Source organism: Hakea prostrata, chromosome 7, assembly GCF_041222555.1.
Source record: "Hakea prostrata isolate BN-2017 chromosome 7, UWA_Hpros_2, whole genome shotgun sequence".
Lineage (NCBI taxonomy): Eukaryota > Viridiplantae > Streptophyta > Magnoliopsida > Proteales > Proteaceae > Hakea > Hakea prostrata.
The window spans coordinates 7830545-7849012 of record NC_142606.1 but is presented as its reverse complement, the minus strand read 5'-3'; the positions used below and the strand labels follow the sequence as shown (position 1 = coordinate 7849012).

At 36.9% G+C, this 18468-nt stretch overlaps 1 protein-coding gene across 3 annotated transcripts; it reads left to right on the top strand.

The window, feature by feature from the left end:
* The first annotated feature begins 2263 nt into the window (after positions 1 to 2263).
* Positions 2264 to 16799, top strand: LOC149009403 (uncharacterized). Of its 3 annotated transcripts, none has more exons than XM_089163640.1 (7): positions 2264 to 2877; positions 3103 to 3302; positions 4837 to 5478; positions 7266 to 7413; positions 8331 to 8504; positions 13143 to 13243; positions 16096 to 16799. In XM_089163640.1, exons 1-7 carry the CDS (start codon positions 2568 to 2570, stop codon positions 16207 to 16209), a joined length of 1689 nt encoding a protein of 562 aa, XP_089019766.1. In that variant the 5' UTR covers positions 2264 to 2567; the 3' UTR covers positions 16210 to 16799. The 3 variants fall into 3 exon arrangements, with proteins under 3 accessions (XP_089019766.1, XP_089019764.1, XP_089019765.1); XM_089163638.1 differs by having other exon boundaries at positions 2266 to 2877; positions 13077 to 13243; positions 16096 to 16795; XM_089163639.1 differs by having other exon boundaries at positions 2266 to 2877; positions 3103 to 3248; positions 13077 to 13243; positions 16096 to 16794.
* Positions 16800 to 18468: the final 1669 nt, after the last annotated feature.

Below are 18468 nucleotides of genomic sequence, written 5' to 3'. Positions count from 1 at the left end.
TGGAAAATGATGTAGGTCATGAGAATCTTTTGTAACTAAAGCCCTTGCAGTTAGAAAAGCACTCACATGGGTATAGGACGAGCAACTCACCAATGTTATCCTTGAAAGCGATAATTTTGCTTTAGTGCAGCTTCTTAGACTCCAACTCTCAACCAAACTAGAAAGGTAAAGTCATCCTATAAGATATTGTTAATCGTTGTGCTAGTTTTACTTCTATCTATTATAAGCACGCATTCAGGGGAGCAAACATGGTGGTTGATATAGTAGCAAAGTGTAGGAAGAATACACCCACTAAATGAGTTAATTAGGAGTATTATCTTTATTTATAGTGAGGGTATTAGTGTCATTTGTTGAATCAAAATGGAGGTATTGTCAAGGAAATATATTTCGGTTGCATTTGTGGGCGAACCAGATGAAATGGCGGATTTCGCCGAAAATTTTGGCAAAAATTGGCAAAAGTCTTGCCAGATTTGAAGTGATACCGTGAACCGTGATATAAAGGATGAACCACGTCATCCTCATCCCTCATTAAATGATTTACCATTACCAACTCGGCAACTCCCCCACACAACCACGGGTATGATTACAAAAGTCCAACGCAAATGTCTGGATTTTTTTTTTTTCTTTCTTTTTTAATCTAAAAAGTTGGTCGTTCATCTTTCTTTCATTTCTTCGGTTATTCTCTTTTCTTGCAGATGCAGCAGCAACAACAGGGAGTTTTTGGCGAGATGAAACAACGCAACAGCACCACCACCACCACAAAGCCTCGCAGTAGGGCATTTTTGCTTCGACGATGAGATCAAAGATGAAATAACAGACATTTGGAGTCGTGTTTGGTGTTTGATATTTGCTGCAATTTACAATCCCTAGCAAAAAAAAATAATTTAGATTGATCGTTGCTTTCTTCTCCGGCGTCTTTGCTATCGCAGGCGAGATATCCCACCAATCTCGTTTCGGGGCCTTTTTTGGTTTGGTGATTACTGATATCACCGAATTTCGCTGAAATTCAACGACATATTGTTCCATGGGTATTGTCATAATTTATTACTCAAAGAGTATTTAAGTAATTTAAAATTTAAATGTTTCAAATAAAAGTAAGGGCATTTAGGTAATTTTAAAAATTTAACAGTAAAGCTAAATGCGGGCAACTTGTAATATACATGTGAATGTCATGTAATTTATGAGATATTAGTGGGTGGTCAAGAATTTTGCCCAAAATATAATGGTGTCCTCTAATTTGTTATTCTGTTTTTTGTTAGAAAAGTTGGCTCAAAATTGTACCAAAGGGCAGGCGGATTTAAAAATTAAAAAAGAATTGAATTATATATATGCATGATTTAGTCATTTAGATTTTTTTTATATCAAAATCTACAAGAAATAAAAATAAGAAAATTACCGCTGCAGGTTGCTTGATTAGTAACGACCAACACCTGCATTAGTTTATGAAAAAAAAAAAAACTAAATATTGCCATATTTCCATATATCCATATATCCACATGTTTGGTAATGAAAAACAAAAAAACAAAACAAAAAAAAAAGGAAAAAAAAAAAAGAAAAATAGAAAGGGCAGACGTCAGATAACGCTGGTTCAACTGCATCAAGAGACTACCCATTGGACTTATGTTTCACCTTTGTTTTGTTTTTTATTTTTTGGTTGAAAACTCTTGGATTTGTCCATTCTCATGAATTGATTTTTTTTTTTTGATAAATAGATTTTCATTCATCAGAAGAGCAACAACATGCAGATTTCGACTTTAAATCGAGAATCCATGGAGTGGAAATTGGCCAACATGTCCTTCTTGAATAGGACATGGCCTTCCTAACCAAGTAATCAACCGAACTGTTACCCAACCTGAAAATATGAGAGAACTTATAATCGAATAACAACAACCCCAGCTGTTTAATATCCCTAACAATTTCTTTAACCTCCAACGAAGCCGCTCTATTGGAGTTCAACCTTGAAATAATAATCCCATATTGACTACTAACCGGGAATCTATCCAGAAAGTAAACTGAAAGAAAAAGAATATCGACGAGAAAAAGCTTCAATTATTTTATTTTAAATGGAAAGAAAATTGAAACCCCTAAGCAGTGACCACGTGGCTCATTCCTATCTCACTGACAGGCTTAATGAAGCTCCAAATCCCAATAGTCACGGCGAATATAATTTCCGCCGTCAATATTAACCCCTTCGTGAAAACCTCTTTCTCAATTAATAATACTTTTTGAAAAGAATAATAATAAATTTTAGGATTACCAGTTTGGTACGCTTCTTCCACCTATCATCGCCTGCAAAAGCCATGAAGATAATCTGAGAATAAACCTTAAAAAATGTCGTCTTCACTGTAAACTTGTGAAGTGAATCGGACACTTGTCATTTACGAACGAAAATTCAGGTTTCTTCAACTCCTCATAGACTCTACGAGAGAGAGAGAGAGAGAGCGCGAAAGAGCAAGTTGCATTGCATTCTATTTTTCCGTCAAAGTGGGTGCTTCTAGAAGAGGAGCTAGGGTTTCCGTTTGTTATGTGTGAACTATTGAACTTGAAGAACCTGTTATGCTATTTTGATGGTGACAAAGATGAAACCATGTGAAGCTCCCAGGACTCTCCTGGGTTTTTTGTTGCAGATAGATGAGCCAGGATCCAGGACTTGCAGGGCTGAAGAGGATTTTGACTTTTTCAGAGCCTATGTTATTAGAGAAATCAATGTCTTGTTATGGGTATCTCTCATCCTTATCACTGGTATCCTTCTTAGGAAAGTTTCAAGGTTGTTGAGATTATGGGCGAAAGGGAGGAAGATCCCTGGCCCTCCTTGTTCGTCTTTTTATGGTCACCTCAAGCTGATTTCTGGAGACAAATCGGGAGAAACACTTACAGGTGAGTTGTAAAGCCGAGAGAACTTTCGTTAACTTACGTTGGAAGAAGGGTTTTTGCTGCTGAATTTTAATTTCCTCTAATGGTTTTCCATTTGGGTCGTGGATTGGTATTTTCCCCTTGAATTATGAACAGATCGAGTTCGGAATCTTCGGATTAGTTTTTGAGAAGAATTCTCTCTTGTATACCTTGATTCCTTATTTATTTGTTCGAATTTTCGACTCTCAGAATTCCTGTCAAAGTCACATGAGCAATATGGATCAATTGTCAAGCTGTGGTTGGGTCCTACCCAACTCCTTGTGTCAATCAAGGATCCATCGATCATCAAGGAGATGCTGGTGAAGGCTGAAGATAGATTGCCACTAACAGGAAGGGTATTTCGTCTGGCTTTTGGCTTTTCAAGCCTCTTTGTTCCTTCATTTGAGAAGGTGGCTTCTTTTTGTTTCTTACTTTCATTCTTTAACTCAGACTATCTGTACATCCCTGTTCTCTTTCGCTTGGTATTTGTGTGAAGTTGTTTCTTCCGGGTAGAATTCTACCAACATAATCTTTTTCTCATCTTTGACAAATTTGCGAAAAGATTAAGCAACAACAGAGATGTAGTAAGCTCTCTTTTATTTTTATTTTTATTTTTTATTATTAATTTTTTTTTTGGGGGGGGGGGGTTTTGGGGTATAGTTTTCTAGATTCTAGAAGAGCTAGGGGCAGACTTAATCTTAAAAGAGAAGTGGTGAGTAAAGATATGCATATCGTAGGCCTTGTATTTAGCACGGGCTCAAACAGAGCTGATTGGAAGGCAAAAATCCATGTAGCCGACCCCATTTAGTTAGGACAAGGTTTGATGATGATGATGAGTTCTCTAGAATTGTACTTATCGTAGGTGCTGTTCTGATTTAATTTTCGATGACTGCATAGAGAGTTGAACTATTTCACATAAAAGCACATATCCAGTATGTTAAGTGTATGCTCTGATGTACATGTTGATAAATGGACGGTGTTTATGATAGAACATGTTTGCAAAATCCATACCTTAAATTGTATAAAATGTAACTGTATACATCGTGATGTCATGAAATATGAATAGAATATACAGTAGAAACTCCAGTACTTAACTACCAAGAGGAAAAAGAAAAAAAAAGAAACTCTAGTACCTACTGGTACATGTTACTGAATATGTTTCAAAATTTGTAGTTTCTAATGTTTAGCACGTATCATGTCTGTGAAAATTAACTTTTTTGAGGGCCTGATTGTATCTATAAAACACTGGCCTGAAAAAAGAAAGGGCTGATTCTTCAAGAAACTAGATGAAGCATGGCATCTGGTAGTTAATTGTTGATATGATTACCACAAAAAATGTTATTGAACTCTGAAATAAATGGATCATTCACTGCTCAAAAGTCACAGGACTGTTTTTCAAGTGACATGTCACAGTGTTCTGAACTATTTATTGATATGGAGACCAAGGAAGACACCTGGTGCATAAGAAAACTTGCATTTTTCTTGATTTATGTAGTAAGTCATCTTTCTGTCTTCTTTTTATAGCAAAAAATATGAAAGATATAACCATATAATAGCAAGAAGTCTTTGTTTTTGGATGTATAAGGATTTGAATCTGTGTTAGTTGTTTTGTTGCGTATGTTCAACAGCGGTCTGTAGTTCAGCTGCTGGATTTATTTTTCCCTTCTATAGGCTGTGATCTATAACTATGTTTTTACCTAAAACCAATCTACCTCTAACTCATGTTGCAGCTGTTTTATTTGGTCTTTTTGCTTTGGTCCTAGATGTACATTCAAGATTTTACTCTTTATAATACATCATGTGGAAACATGACAGTGGAGCTCTACACTGCTTTGACATTTGGAAGCTTGAACGCCTCACAACAGAACTATAACAGCAATAGAAGTTGTTTAATCTTTCTGTCATTCCTAGTTCTAATTCATCATTCCGTTTCACTGTTTACAGGTTAGAAAGAGAAGGGAATCATTGGCAATACAGTTGAACGAGAGACTGATTGAGAGATCCAATTCAACTCCTTCCAAGGTTGTGGATTGTGTCATGGAAAGAATTCATTCTTTAATGTCTAAAGGAGTTCTTGACTGTAGATCTGTTTCCCAACACATGGCTTTTTCCATCGTTGGAGCCACACTCCTTGGAGATGGATTCCTGAATTGGTCTAATGCTACTGTCTATGAAGAGCTTCTTATGATGATTGCTAAAGATGCTTCCCTCTGGGCATCATATAAAGTTATTCCACTCTGGAAAAGAGGATTTTGGAGATACCAGGCTTTGTGCAAAAGATTGAATTGCTTAACACAAGATTTTATTCGACAGTGCAGACAAAATTGTAAGGTTTTCAGTCAAGTGGATGAGAACACCCACTGTGGAGCTACAACTGTTGGGAGGGAAACTGCATGTGGAGTTTTTTGTGCTGGTTTTGATATGGAAGATGACTTGCTCTTCGATAAGTCAAGCGGTCATCAACATGTTAGAGAAGAACCGTGTGGGAACATTATGGGTGTGATGTTCCATGGATGCTTGACTACTGCTGGCTTGATTGGTGACATTTTGTCCAGGCTTGTGATGAATCCTGAAATACAGGAAAAGGTGCAGTATGTCTGAAATTTTATTTTACGACAAAATGATAATATGTAATTATTTTTGTTTCATTACTCTTTTTTTTTTTATTTTAATTATTATTTTTTTTTTTAAGATTGCACTGTAGGGGTACATCTTGCATGGTAGCTAACCATGACGGGAGTGTTCCTATCCTGCTAACTTTGTTTGGCATTCCGTCTTTGGTTATTTATGTTATGAAGTTGTGTTAAGTTTGTTACTTCTAATTAAAATCCTACTTGGATGTTGATTATGTTTTGGGGATAACAGCAATTATATAAATGTAGTTTGACGAGAACATGGTAGATATATTTGATCCATTGCAGCTCATCTTCTTCTTCCTTCTCTCTTTCAACCTACTTAGGCTATTCTGATGACAAATATGAAAATTTTGATAGAGATGCAACAGGAGTTCATTTAGGCTGTGTTTGTTTGCTGGAATAAAGGTGGGGTGGGAAAAAAGGGGTGGAAAAATTCTTGAAAAAACAAACTTTTCTTTTAAATCCTAAAAATGTAGTTTGTTTGGTTGCTTGGGGTGGGAAAGTTAGAGACAAGCTTCCTTAAATTAAAGAAACTTGTCTAGTAAGGTGGCAAACTAACTTTCCCACCCCAAGCATTTTCAAAACCCCCAAAAAATGTGGGACTTTGTGGAAAAGTGTGGAAAACCAAAAAGTGGGATCCACAATTAACATTTTTCCACAAAATCCCTTCCTTTCCTTTTTTTCTCCCTCACCCCACTACACATGGGGCCTACATGTTTTTTTTCCCACCCCACCTTTGCAAACAAACGCAACCTTAAAAAAAAATTGTTTGCTTGTGACTTCCTTTCATGTTTCAACCTTTTTACATATTGATCCAATTTTTTTGGTTCCAATAATGTGATAGAGAATGGATGAGAGACATAAGAATAGGAGAAGAGAAGAATGGGAGAAGAAGATTAGCCATAGTAGACTTATCATTAACAATTGTTCCTGATTGAGTTATATATATTTTTAATGTTGAGCAACTTCTCTTAAACCTAAAGGTATGTAGGTGGAGCCATCTGTCCTTGTCCCTCGTTTCTTGACCTCCTTCATTCTTCTTTTTCCTTAGTTGTTCTTATAAGACCCTCTGTAATCCCCTTCAGTAGATTCCTTTCTGCTGTCAGGAATGAGGATTAGTCGTTTATTATTCTGTTTCTTCTTTTGAAATTTCTGTTTTGCAATCCCTTTTCTTGTTTCTACCAACAAGTACTGTATGCTTGATCAAATAACCATGGTGAAGTAGCCAGATCTAGGATTCTTTCCTGTGTGTTGGGTTTCTTTTTGTGGTTGACCATATCTGCAAAATTGTTTCAGTAAAAGCACTCGCCATATTGTACACATATTACTATATCCTGTCTCAGAGGGCCATTCTGACTAAATTCTGGCTAAATTTTGTTGAATCATTTTTTTTCTTCTAAGTTTTGCGAGTGCAAAATTTCCGAAATGAGTGGAATGTTCGTAGTTTATGTTTTTCATTTCAAATATCATTCATATCGGGCAGGCCGAAATTAATGAAATCTTGGTGGAGAGCTTTAGTACTATGATTTTATGCCAGGTTCTTACCTTCTCTATGATTGAAGATTTTGTTTAATTCAACAAAAGCCATTATTTGTCCTGCAGTTTCTGTTTCAGTCCTCTCGAACAATAGAATTTGTTTCATTCATGATGCATGGATCAGAAAGCACGAACAATTCAAGATCATCTTAATCATATTTATGTTGATTGTGTGTTTACTTTTTGATTGTATTGCCACAGATTTATGCTGAGATTTTGATGGTGTGGAAAAGATCACCTAAGTTGGAGCTGGAGGATATTTATAAGATGCAATTTTTGCTGGCAACTATCTATGAAGCTGCTCGTCTTCTACCAGGGCCTCTGCTTCAGCGGTGTTCTCTGAAGCATGGTACTATAGCTTATTTATTTATTAAGATTTACTTGTCAGTACTATGAATTGCATTTTTTTAATTTTAAAAAATTTTTTTTTATGGAATCGTGTTGCAGTTTGTTTTTTCCACAATTATTATGTTTTCCCTCTGAGTTCCCTTTCAAATGAAAACTTAATGACTAGCCATCCCGTTCCCATATGTTTGGCGCTACTTCCTCATTTTGTTTATACCATGACTGATATGATATTTTTAGTCAGAATTTACTCTATGAGATCTCTGCTGTTGAACCTCTAAAAACTTGCAACAGAGATGGAGATAATTTCAAATTCAAAAGTAGGAAGTGGGCTCTGACGTTACCTGTACTTCTCTAGAAGATTGCTAGCTGTTGGAAATAGGCTAAGACGGGTTGAAATTTGGGATTTCTCCCCTTCCTCTTTGGCTGCATTATCTTTAATCAAAAGTAGATGTTGTTTAAAGTGTCACGTCTCCAAATATTAAAATAAGTTTTGTAATTAGATTCCGACTCTTTCCTAATGTTAATGTGTGGTTTCAATGACTATGAAGGGAGTCAGTCTATAAAAGCCATCTTCTGGTAATTTTACTAATGAGCAATGCTCATAAACATATTACAGTTCATCCTAGATGTGGATAGAACAGAACAAAGTGAACCTTTTTTAGTGGCACTTAAAAGGTTTTAGTCATGTACATGCTGTGTCTAGATGTGAGAGACTTCTCTCTCCTCCTTTTGTTTATTTTTTTCTTGAAAAATGGTATTTATCTTTAATATTTTATCAGTTTTGTTTTTATCTAATCTAATAACTCTAGTTGGTTAGCCATGGTATGTTTGATATTTACTTTTGTGATAATTGTGAATTTCTTTTTACCTTATATTTGTGTCTTATTTGATTATTGATTCCTGGCTGCTATTTTGAAGACTTGAAACTTCAAGAAGGCATTACTGTACCAGCTGGAGCAATTATGGTTGTCCCCATACAATTGGTGCAGATGGATGGATCCATTTGGGGGAGTGATGCAGACCAGTTCAATCCATATCGGTTTTTATCCAAGGCTGAACAGGGTTCTGATTCATTACCACCTCCATTTGCAGGTCTATACTTGCTTTTTCACCAGTGTTGTGTATTCTGCTTATCATCAATAGCTTTTAATGTGTTGAAAGACTTAAAAGTAAACACTTGAATTATGTTCAGCTCCAGATTTTAATGGTTATCCTTGCTTGCCATATTCCTAAAATACTCTTCAACTGTTCCATGCTGATACATGCCTGATACTGTTGCTTTTTCTGTGGTTGATTGCCTAAAGGGTACATTTAAACTACCTATATGCTTATTCCTTCCTGTCTATTAAAGATTACCCCAACAAAAGGGTAATTAGAAAGAGAAAAAAAAAAGAGAATCCACATCTCTCTCTCTCTCTCTCTCTCTCTCTCTCTCTCACACTTTGTCATATACCTTTTGAGATAACCAATTAACCATGATGGGTGTGCTTGTTCTTTGGTTATCCATTTATACCCCTTGATAAATATTAGTTTCAGTGGTTATTTTTTTACTCATCTTCTCAATGAGCATTTGAGCATTCCCAAGGCCAATGCCGCCTTTAATTGTTTTCAATCTGGAACAGGTTTCTCTTCATTTTAAATCTTCACAGTTTTTCTACTAGTGGTTTTTCAGCTGGTTTAGCCGCAGGATGTTGATCATATGACAAAAGCTTGAATCATGTGGAACTTGGCTGAGCACTTGGAATATTTCAGTATGCACTTGGAACTTACCTTTCCTGGTTGGAAGAGGGTTTTTAGCTGTTGTAGCAGAGAATTCTCTTGCTTATAAGGGAGTGGATTTGGGTGGGACTTTTGCCGGTAGATCTATCAGTTATATTATCAACAAGCTCACCATTGGTTTCACCATATCTCACATTTGGATGGAGCCCAATCTTCGTAGATGAACCTTCGACTATTGTTCCTTCAGCGAGATGTGGAAAGCCGTCTATTTTGTTATTAGCTCTCAGCTCCATGTTGTATCCCATCTTATCGTCTGACTCCCCAAAAAATGCTTATTATTGTTGTTGAAGTATATGCACTTTGGTGCATATTTACTGTTCACGATACTGTTCATGTGAACAGTAAAGTATGATTTTTACTGTTCACGTGAACAGTAAAATCTGTTTGTATGATGTTAGTGATGCTACTCTACTTTCTATTTCTAATGTTGGAGTCTTGCTACATAAGTTTTGAGAGTTTTTAGAAAGCATAGTTTCTATTTTGGTTGTAGTTTCTATTTTCAGAAATTTCTATTTTAGAAGCTAGGAAATTACTAAAGTTGTAATTTTTTGTTTCTTTTTTCTAGAGGACAATTACTTGTCTCTCAAGTTGTATTAGATTCATTAGAAGCTATAAATAAAAGGGCTCTGTGATTCTAGACTCTTAAGCAAGAATCACAGGCCTCTTCTACTGGTTCCTCATCTCTCTTCTCTTCTTCTTCTTCTGTCTTTTCTTTGTTCTAGTTCAGCTGTTGTTTTGATTATTTAATGCTTGTTTTCTAACATTGCATCAGAGCAAGTTTAATCAACCTAGGGACTGTTTTCTCTCTCTTGGCTGCCCAGTTTTTTTTCCTTTTTCTTATCTAGGATAGCCCCAACCTTCGCTGCAGTAATTGTGCATGGCTGTCCTTCTTCTTACTTTTGAAGCACCAAGTATATATGTATTAATACTACAAAACAGCCCTAAGCTTTTTGGGGATATGTCTACCTATTTGATTCAGCTGAGGCTGCTACTACCCTTTTTTTTGTGCAAATCTGAAGTTCAATCTGCACTAATACTGATGTCTTGGGATTCCTCTTGATTTTTGCAAAGATATGCCCATAATTCGGATTGCAAGACCTAAGTATTGTCTTCCATTGTTTGTGCTATAAGTTTAGTTGCAAGTCGTATACTAGTACCTCTGTTTCATTGAATTTCTCTCTTTTGAAAAATTTTGCTGCTACCTTCTTGCTTTACTATTTCTTCTGTTGTTTATTTCATAATCAAGTTTAGCATTCTTTTTATCTAATACTTCTATAAAGACCTAGAGGACTATTTTTCCTTCATATCAAGATCTGTTAAGAGTTTCAAATCTAGTAAAAGTTTACTGCTATGGTCCGAGATCTGATATTATCTGCTACTGCAGCAATTGTTATTGCACTTCTTCCGAGTGGATTGCTGCAACGACTACTTCAATTTTGAGATTCCAAGCTGGTTCAATATATATATTTTTTCCTGATCTAATTTGCTCCTGCCTAAGGGTTAGCGGTGGTTCAGAAAAATTTTTCCCCCTTGGTGCACAAGACTTTGTCCTGTGAGATGATTTTCTGCTGCTTGATCAACTTTATTGGTGAATAATACACTGCTCATCATTAATTGTCCACGTGTAATGCTACACGTGAGGGGGAGAATGGTACCTTATTCTATATCTACTCAAGATGTGCTGATGGATATTATTTGTGAAGATCTTTGTCATCAACTTATGGCATTCTACAACGATATCATTACATGTCTTTACCTATATTGTCCTTTACCTAACTACTTGGTCCGTATTAACCCATACTACCTTACCTACTTGGTCCGCAGTAACCTATACTGTCTTTTACCTTACCTACTTGGTCCGCAGTAACCCATAATGTCTTTTACCTTATCTATTTGGTCCACGAGAACTCATCCTTGTCTTTTACCTTACCTACTTGGTCCACAAGTAACTCATACTGTCTTTTACCTTACCTACTTGGTCCACAGTAACCCATACTGTCTTTTACCTTACCTACTTGGTCCACAGTAACCCATACTGTCTTTTACCTTACCTACTTGGTCCACAGTAACTCATATTGTCTTTTACCTAACTACTTGGTCCGTAGTAACCCATACTACCTTACCTACTTGGTCCACAGTAACCTATACTGTCTTTTACCTACCTACTTGGTCCATAGTAATCAATATTGCCTTTTACCTACCCATACTTTACATGTTACTTGCCTTCTTGTGAAGCATTTATATGGACATTGGAGTTGCAATTTTGAAGATTTAGCGTAGATATTTCTCCATACTACCGGCATTACGTGGATAATGCCTTTTGCCTACCTACTACTTGCCTTCTTATGAAGCATTTATGTGGACTTTGAAGTTACAATTTTGAAGATTTAGTGTGGAAATTGTTCCATACTACCGACGTTATGTGGATAGTGTCTTTGATCCTGCTATACTTGTGGACTTTGTTCGTCTTCAAATCTTCGATTGTTCTCATTATTGGATGGTTCTTTGGACATGAAGAATTAAAGTTTTTTTTAAGGTGGTGTTGATTATCTTCTTGGTGAAGTTTTTCAGTGTTTATCGACGTCTACTATTGCTACACGATTCAAGATTGGTGCTACCTTTCAAGTTTATTCTTATTATGCAAGCTGAAGTTTTTTTTGTGTACACTCCAGCTTGAGGGGGAGTGTTGAAGTATATGCACTTTGGTGCATATTTACTGTTCACGTGAACGGTAAAGTATGATATTTATTGTTCATGGTACTGTTCACGTGAACAGTAAAGTATGATTTTTACTGTTCACGTGAATAGTAAAATCTGTTTGTATGATGTTAGTGATGCTACTCTACTTTCTATTTCTAATGTTGGAGTCTTGTTACGTAAGTTTTGGGAGTTTTTAGAAAGCATAGTTTCTATTTTGGTGGTAGTTTCTATTTTCATAAATTTCTATTTTAGGAGCTAGGAAGTTACTAAAGTTGTAATTTTTTGTTTCCTTTTTCTAGAGGACAATTACTTATCTCTCAAGTTGTATTAGATTCATTAGAAGCTATAAATAAAAGGGCTCTGTGATTCTAGACTCTTAAGCAAGAATCACAGGCCTCTTCTACTGGTTCCTCATCTCTCTTCTCTTCTTCTTCTTCTCTCTTTTCTTTGTTCTAGTTCAGCTGTTGTTTTGATTATTTAATGCTTGTTTTCTAACAATTGTCACTTGGCGTTTGTCCTCGTTCTTGCTGCATCCCTCTGTCTTTCTCATTTGATGGTTGGGAGTTAGTTCATCTTGTACTTCCTTCAGGGGGTAACACATTGATTAAAACCCGATATCTACTATGTTTTTAAATATAGGAAGGCATAGGAGGCAGCTGAGAATAGACTCAATGGATCAGATTGAGGCGTCAATTGGCTACTTTGAATTAGTTTTGACAGTTGTGATCATTAGAACTCACTTCATAGCAGGAGAGAGAGTCTGGGGTTTATGCTAAGCCAAATCACAGTCTCTTAAGAGATGTCTTGATCTTAATTGTATTTTAATTTTAGGTCAGCTTTTCTCATATTTGAAAATATTGTTTTGTCACTAATTCATTGGAGTTTTGGGGGGTTATTCTGAGTCTTTGTTCATGTTGATTACCAGGTTTTTGGGGTTTACCATGGACTATATAAAGCTGTGAAACTGTATATGGCACTCTTTTCCTATCATTTTCATGTCTTAGCCGGTAGTTTGCTTTTCTTCCCTACAACTCTCTAGAGTTAGAGCTGTTGGTTACTATTTGTTTGATTTTATTCACATGATGGTTGTTCCACCTGTTTCCCCGATAATTTTGTGCTATTCTTGCATAGGATGGACTACATCATGATCCACGCATAACCTTTCTTAATATTTTTTATTCCTAGGTGTTGAAGAAAAACTGATTGCAGCAGATGTCCCATTTGTATTAAATGACCCAAATGTAAATGCAGCATTTCTTCCATTTGGTTCTGGAACGCGAGCCTGTGTTGGACAGAGAGTAGCAATACTGGGAATTGCGGCTTTATTTGCATGTTTGATCAAACAGTATGAGGTTTGGCCTACTACACACTTCTTGTTATTCTGTTCATTACCTGAAGGTTCTTAGTGTCTCTGATGAGCTACAAATGTTGTATTTTCACTAGAATGTCACCCCCTATCTTCTTTGTGACAAACATGCATCTGGAGACTACGTATTGATCTAGACTCTTAGTTGAGGAAAGGCGTGTGGTCTAGGTCTTGTTCCAAGCGTGATCTTGTATGGAGCTTATTGAAGGGCAAGCATCACTGTAGTAGGACCCATTTGGCTTAGATTCTTCTGCCCTGCTGGGTTGTTCCTCTTTCTTCTTTCATTTTTCTTTTCCAATCTTACTCTCAATACTTCTTTTTCCATCTCCTTATCTTCCCCCCACCCTTGTGGGTCTGGACCTTAGTTTCCATGATTTATTTTGCTTGGATCCATGTAGCTGACCGATTAAGTTGAGGCATGGCTGAGGTTGTGGTTGTCCAATGGCCAGTGGCCAATCTAACATCATCGCAGTCAAACAAGGCGACAAGATGTGCTACTGTTTTCCCTCCTTATCCCATATATCTGGAATAAACGCATGTTAAATACCATACTCATGGGTAGACTAACATATAAAGAGACCAGCAGTTAGCATAGAAATTAAGATATATTGTAAGTTTGATCAGAAGTAAAACATGAATTGAACAATAAGGATACTTCAACATTTCAGTTCATTTATATTTGATATCTTGGATTGCATCAAAATCGAGTCAAGTGGAGAATTAGCAATAAATTGCAACAGAATTGCAAGGTTTAAATTCAATGATTTAATGAATTGCTAGCATCATAATCTGGTACGCTGCCAAAATATAAAGTTAGAAAGGAAACTATATTATAAAATCCAAAAAAAAGGTGCCCATCCTGCCACTTAGGTGGACCAAGGTTTCTAAGGTGATGTCCATTGCCAAGGCAGTCACTTACCTACATCCACTAATGCAAGGCATTGCCTTGAGATCTTGAAGTGATGTGAACACAAAGACCCCCCCCCGGCCGAAGCCCTAAGTGCGGCATGGCTCCAAGAAGCCCCTTGATCTGGCCAAACCCCCTATTAGGGGTATTTAGGGCATTTTAGCCCTCTTCTCAATAGGGGTGTCAACGACTCCCCTAACCCCTGCGACACCTCCTAGGCCATCCCCCCTTTCCCTACCCTATGGCTTCCCCATTCCTCTTCCCTCTTGGCTTCTTCTCCCCTGCGGCAACAGCAGGGCACCTCCCCTGTTAAACCCCACCCCCTTCCCTTCCCGTTCCCCCTACTTGGATTGCAGTTCACTCCTAAGTCCTAACCCCATCCCTATGCTCAAATTCATCTAAACTTTCAAACCATAACTCTTTCTAGAATTCTTGCACTTCATCTTCTTCCTCTGAATTTCTGCAACCTAAGTTTAAACTTCTGAAACATGAAACAACTGCAAGTCAGGCCCTTCCTTATGTCCCAGAAGCATTAAAACAAGGTCTAAACATCAGAAACAGCAAGTTCAGCCCACCTCCCACACTTGCCGAAACACCCCCCCCCAAAAAAAATAAAAAATAAAAAACCCCTGCCCCCCCCCCCCCAAAAAAAAAAAAAACCCTAGTTTTCTGATTTTTGTTAAAAATTTAGGTCTAAGTTAACATTACAGCAGGTTTTCAGAATTCTTGACTACTCTCTACACCCCAGGAAACCCATTCTCTTTGCTGGAAATTCCTGGGCAGCCCTTAGTTTTAGGAAAATTCCAATACTATCCCAACCCTAAAACTGGGTTTACATCATGAAGGCACCTAGACACCTAGGTGATGCCTTATGACAATGAATGTGATATGGGCTTGACACTGAATCTCAGTATGTGAAACATGAATGTAAAATGTGGAGATATGGATGTGTATTACTGCAAACAATTATTAGACTAATACTCAAAGAGAAGGAACATATGAGAAGTTCATATAAATATAGTAATGTTATGCTGTTAAAACAGATTGTTGACAGCTTTGACCCAAAAAAAGATTGTTGGCAGTTAAATTTTTATGTAGCATCCCTTCTCTTTTTCTGGTGTCTGTACAGGCCCCCTAGCAACTGAGGTGCAAGGTAGGATGTGGATTAGATGCAATTTCTTCGCGGTGTATGTAATGTATGGATATACATATGCAAAACATAAAGGATGTGACTTATTCGACAGCCGTTAGCATGATATGTTTTAACTTTGCATTGCTATACCAAACTCTTAGCAGTCAGAAACAGGATACAAATATAGGGTCAGAGAATATAGTTTATGTATTATAATACATGGCCAATGTGCAATTCAGAGAGTATGCTCTATTTACCTGCAGGGGTGCAACAGATGCACCTCATGTTCATGCCGGTAGGGAATGTCTTAGGCACACCTTTAGCAGCAATAACTTGTGGAAGCAATGATAAAGACGTATTCTCTGGTAAGCTCAGAGGATGAATAATACCTTGGTTAGAATCAAATCATTTCCTATTTTTAAGCCCAGAAGATGAATAACGTCTTGGTCATTAAATTGGTCATTAAATTCAACACCTCCATGCCCAAACCAGAGGTTGTGAGACTCGATGAATGCATTCCATCTAGATCTTGAAATGCTAGGAGTGTTATGTGGTGCTGGAAGAAACAATGCTGCCTTTCTAGTTTCTTTTTCGAACCAGTATGATTTTTCTCCCTGCTTGGAGAGATATAGTTACTTTGTCAACTTCCTTTGCATTTGTTGATGACGGCAAGTTATATTGCATGGTGGGAAGAAAACTAAGCTTATTACTGAAAGTTGAGACTGCATTTGAAGCTGGTCGAACTACTACTTTAAGAGAGGATTTTTCTCTAATTGTTGTACCCACATCCAAATTGCAGATAAAACCTCATCCAGGTTCAGAGAATGATCCAAAGGCAACAATAAAAAACTGTGTTCTTCAGCCTCTTTCAAGTCCTAAGATTATCTTCATTAGAAGGAATGACTGGAAGTGAAGGCCAAGGACTTCGATGGATGCAGAGTATTTACTTAGATATTGGGTTTTTTACTGGTCTTAGTGCCAGGATATGGATCGAAGAGGTATTCCTTCTCTCTCTTATTTTAGTTGCCAAAGGAGGAGGATCTTTCATCTCTTGTGTCTTGTAATTGTGTTTTTCCCTCCTGTTTTTACTGGCTCCTGTATGGCTGTATTTTGAGAACCTGCTGTACTTGTGACACATTTGGGAGCTGTTATGTCTGAGGGCTGTCTTTATGGTTCTTGTTTTTCTCCCCCCATTTTTTCCTCCTTTCTTCTGGAAGGTTTGTTGTTTTTGCTGTTCTCCTCTGTAGTGTTTCTTTTTTTTTCTCTCTCTCCTTTGGGAGTTTATGTAATTCTGTGACCTCGTACAGACAATGCAAGTATCTTACATTAGCAAAATAGCTTAATGTTGCTTCAATAATAGATATTGTGTTCCAATTCTATGCCTTGGCTTGAAATTTGCTTAATGCGATACAATGGTCCATAGCAAACCTGGAGCTGATTGATCAAATGTAGTAATATGGCAGGACAATGAGGCCTCTGATACAATGATATCTAATACAAGTGTGTTTTCTCTTCCTAATCTCATCATGTCTGGGAATTCTATGTCTTGGGGCTCTGGTTGGTTGCAAGGGAAAATCTTCTAATCTTAAAGGAGACTTTTAGTGAGAATCCACATTGTTATGTAACTTACTCTAAATCATTTCCTATTTGGTTTCTATATTTAGTGCAGCAAAGTCAAATAAGAACTAAATTTGAAAATTAAAGTTTCTAAAACCTGGTAATTCTATCATGCACTATGTTTGGATTCTGAGAGGGATGAATGGTACAGGTCTTTGTTGGTTCAGGTTCAACTCGTGCCACCTGAGATGATCAATACCTGTTACCATGTTAGTTAATCTATTCCCTTGTGACCTGAAAGTGTGAACCCTACTAAATTTAGCTTCTTTTCTTTTCTTTAGTGACAAAGAAAACAAATACTAACAGGACACAAAATTAGGTGGTGCAAGTGCAACCACTAATTTATTGGCTTCAAAGATGTAAAATTTGTCATGGTTTCTATTAGAAGACGTCATCCACAAAGAGGTAGGCCTATATTATTAATTTGTTTAGATAAATAACCTATATTATTAATGGGGAGCAGGAGAGGTCCTCCCTCATTATGAATTTTCTAAAAAAGGGGGGCATGTTGTAATTAAGGTTTACATTTTTGAAATAAATGCTCTCTCTCTCTCCTCTCTGATCATTTTTCTGATAGGTAGAAGATTATGCTTTCTTTGCAATTTTGCATATTTTCATTATTGTTTAGGAGGGAATTCGCGTCTAACCACCTATGGTCCATTTTATTAATTCTCACAGGTGGGTCCGATATATTGTTATTATTAAATAAATGATTTTTGTCTGTTTTTGGGCTTGGAATGTAGCTTTTCCTTGATTGGGGGTAGTACTATAACTTCACATACGTAGTTGAAAACATGAAAAAGCCTTTTTATATATACTATAGGCTACTAGCACTAAAAAATCTAGAGAACGAGAGAGGGTGTCATACCAAGTTAGTCAAGAAATAACGAATTGAATCCATTCATTCCTCTTTTTCAATTTGAAAAACACACTATGTTGAGTTCTTGGTTTGTATAAATGAATCTCAGTATTCTCCGGATCGGATCTGCATTGGCCAACCATTGGATGGTGAAGGAGCTCAGCCCAAACAAACCAAACCCAAAAATGGCCAACCCAGCCAAACTTAAAACTTGTTTTTGTGTTCTTGATTGGAACTTGGAACCGAACCAAATCTATCCCATTCGTAGTGTTTTGGGTGAGTAGAGACTAGAGAAGTAGAACTGGACCAAGCAGGTAGTTGTGTTGGCTGGTAAGCTTGTCGTCACCCTCAGAAAAAATTATGGGATTACCAAGGAGAGTCTTCGTTTTTCTCATTTTCCATCGTCAAGAGTGGTTGAAACTTGAAAGGGCCACCACCACTCTCTATCACTATCTCTCACCAACCTCACCAACCCCAACTGGGCCCTGCTTTCTATTTTTTATTCTTTTCACTAATTCACTACCTAAAAAGATAATATTACTAAAATACCCACCGGATCAAGTGGGCAAAATACCAATTATACTCCTCCTTTAAGAATTCTTTTGTTAGAACTGAGATTTGTTCGGATTAGTTTACACGCATTTTCATTTTCACTATAAGAAGAATCAAATTCTTCATCTCATAATTAAATTTAAT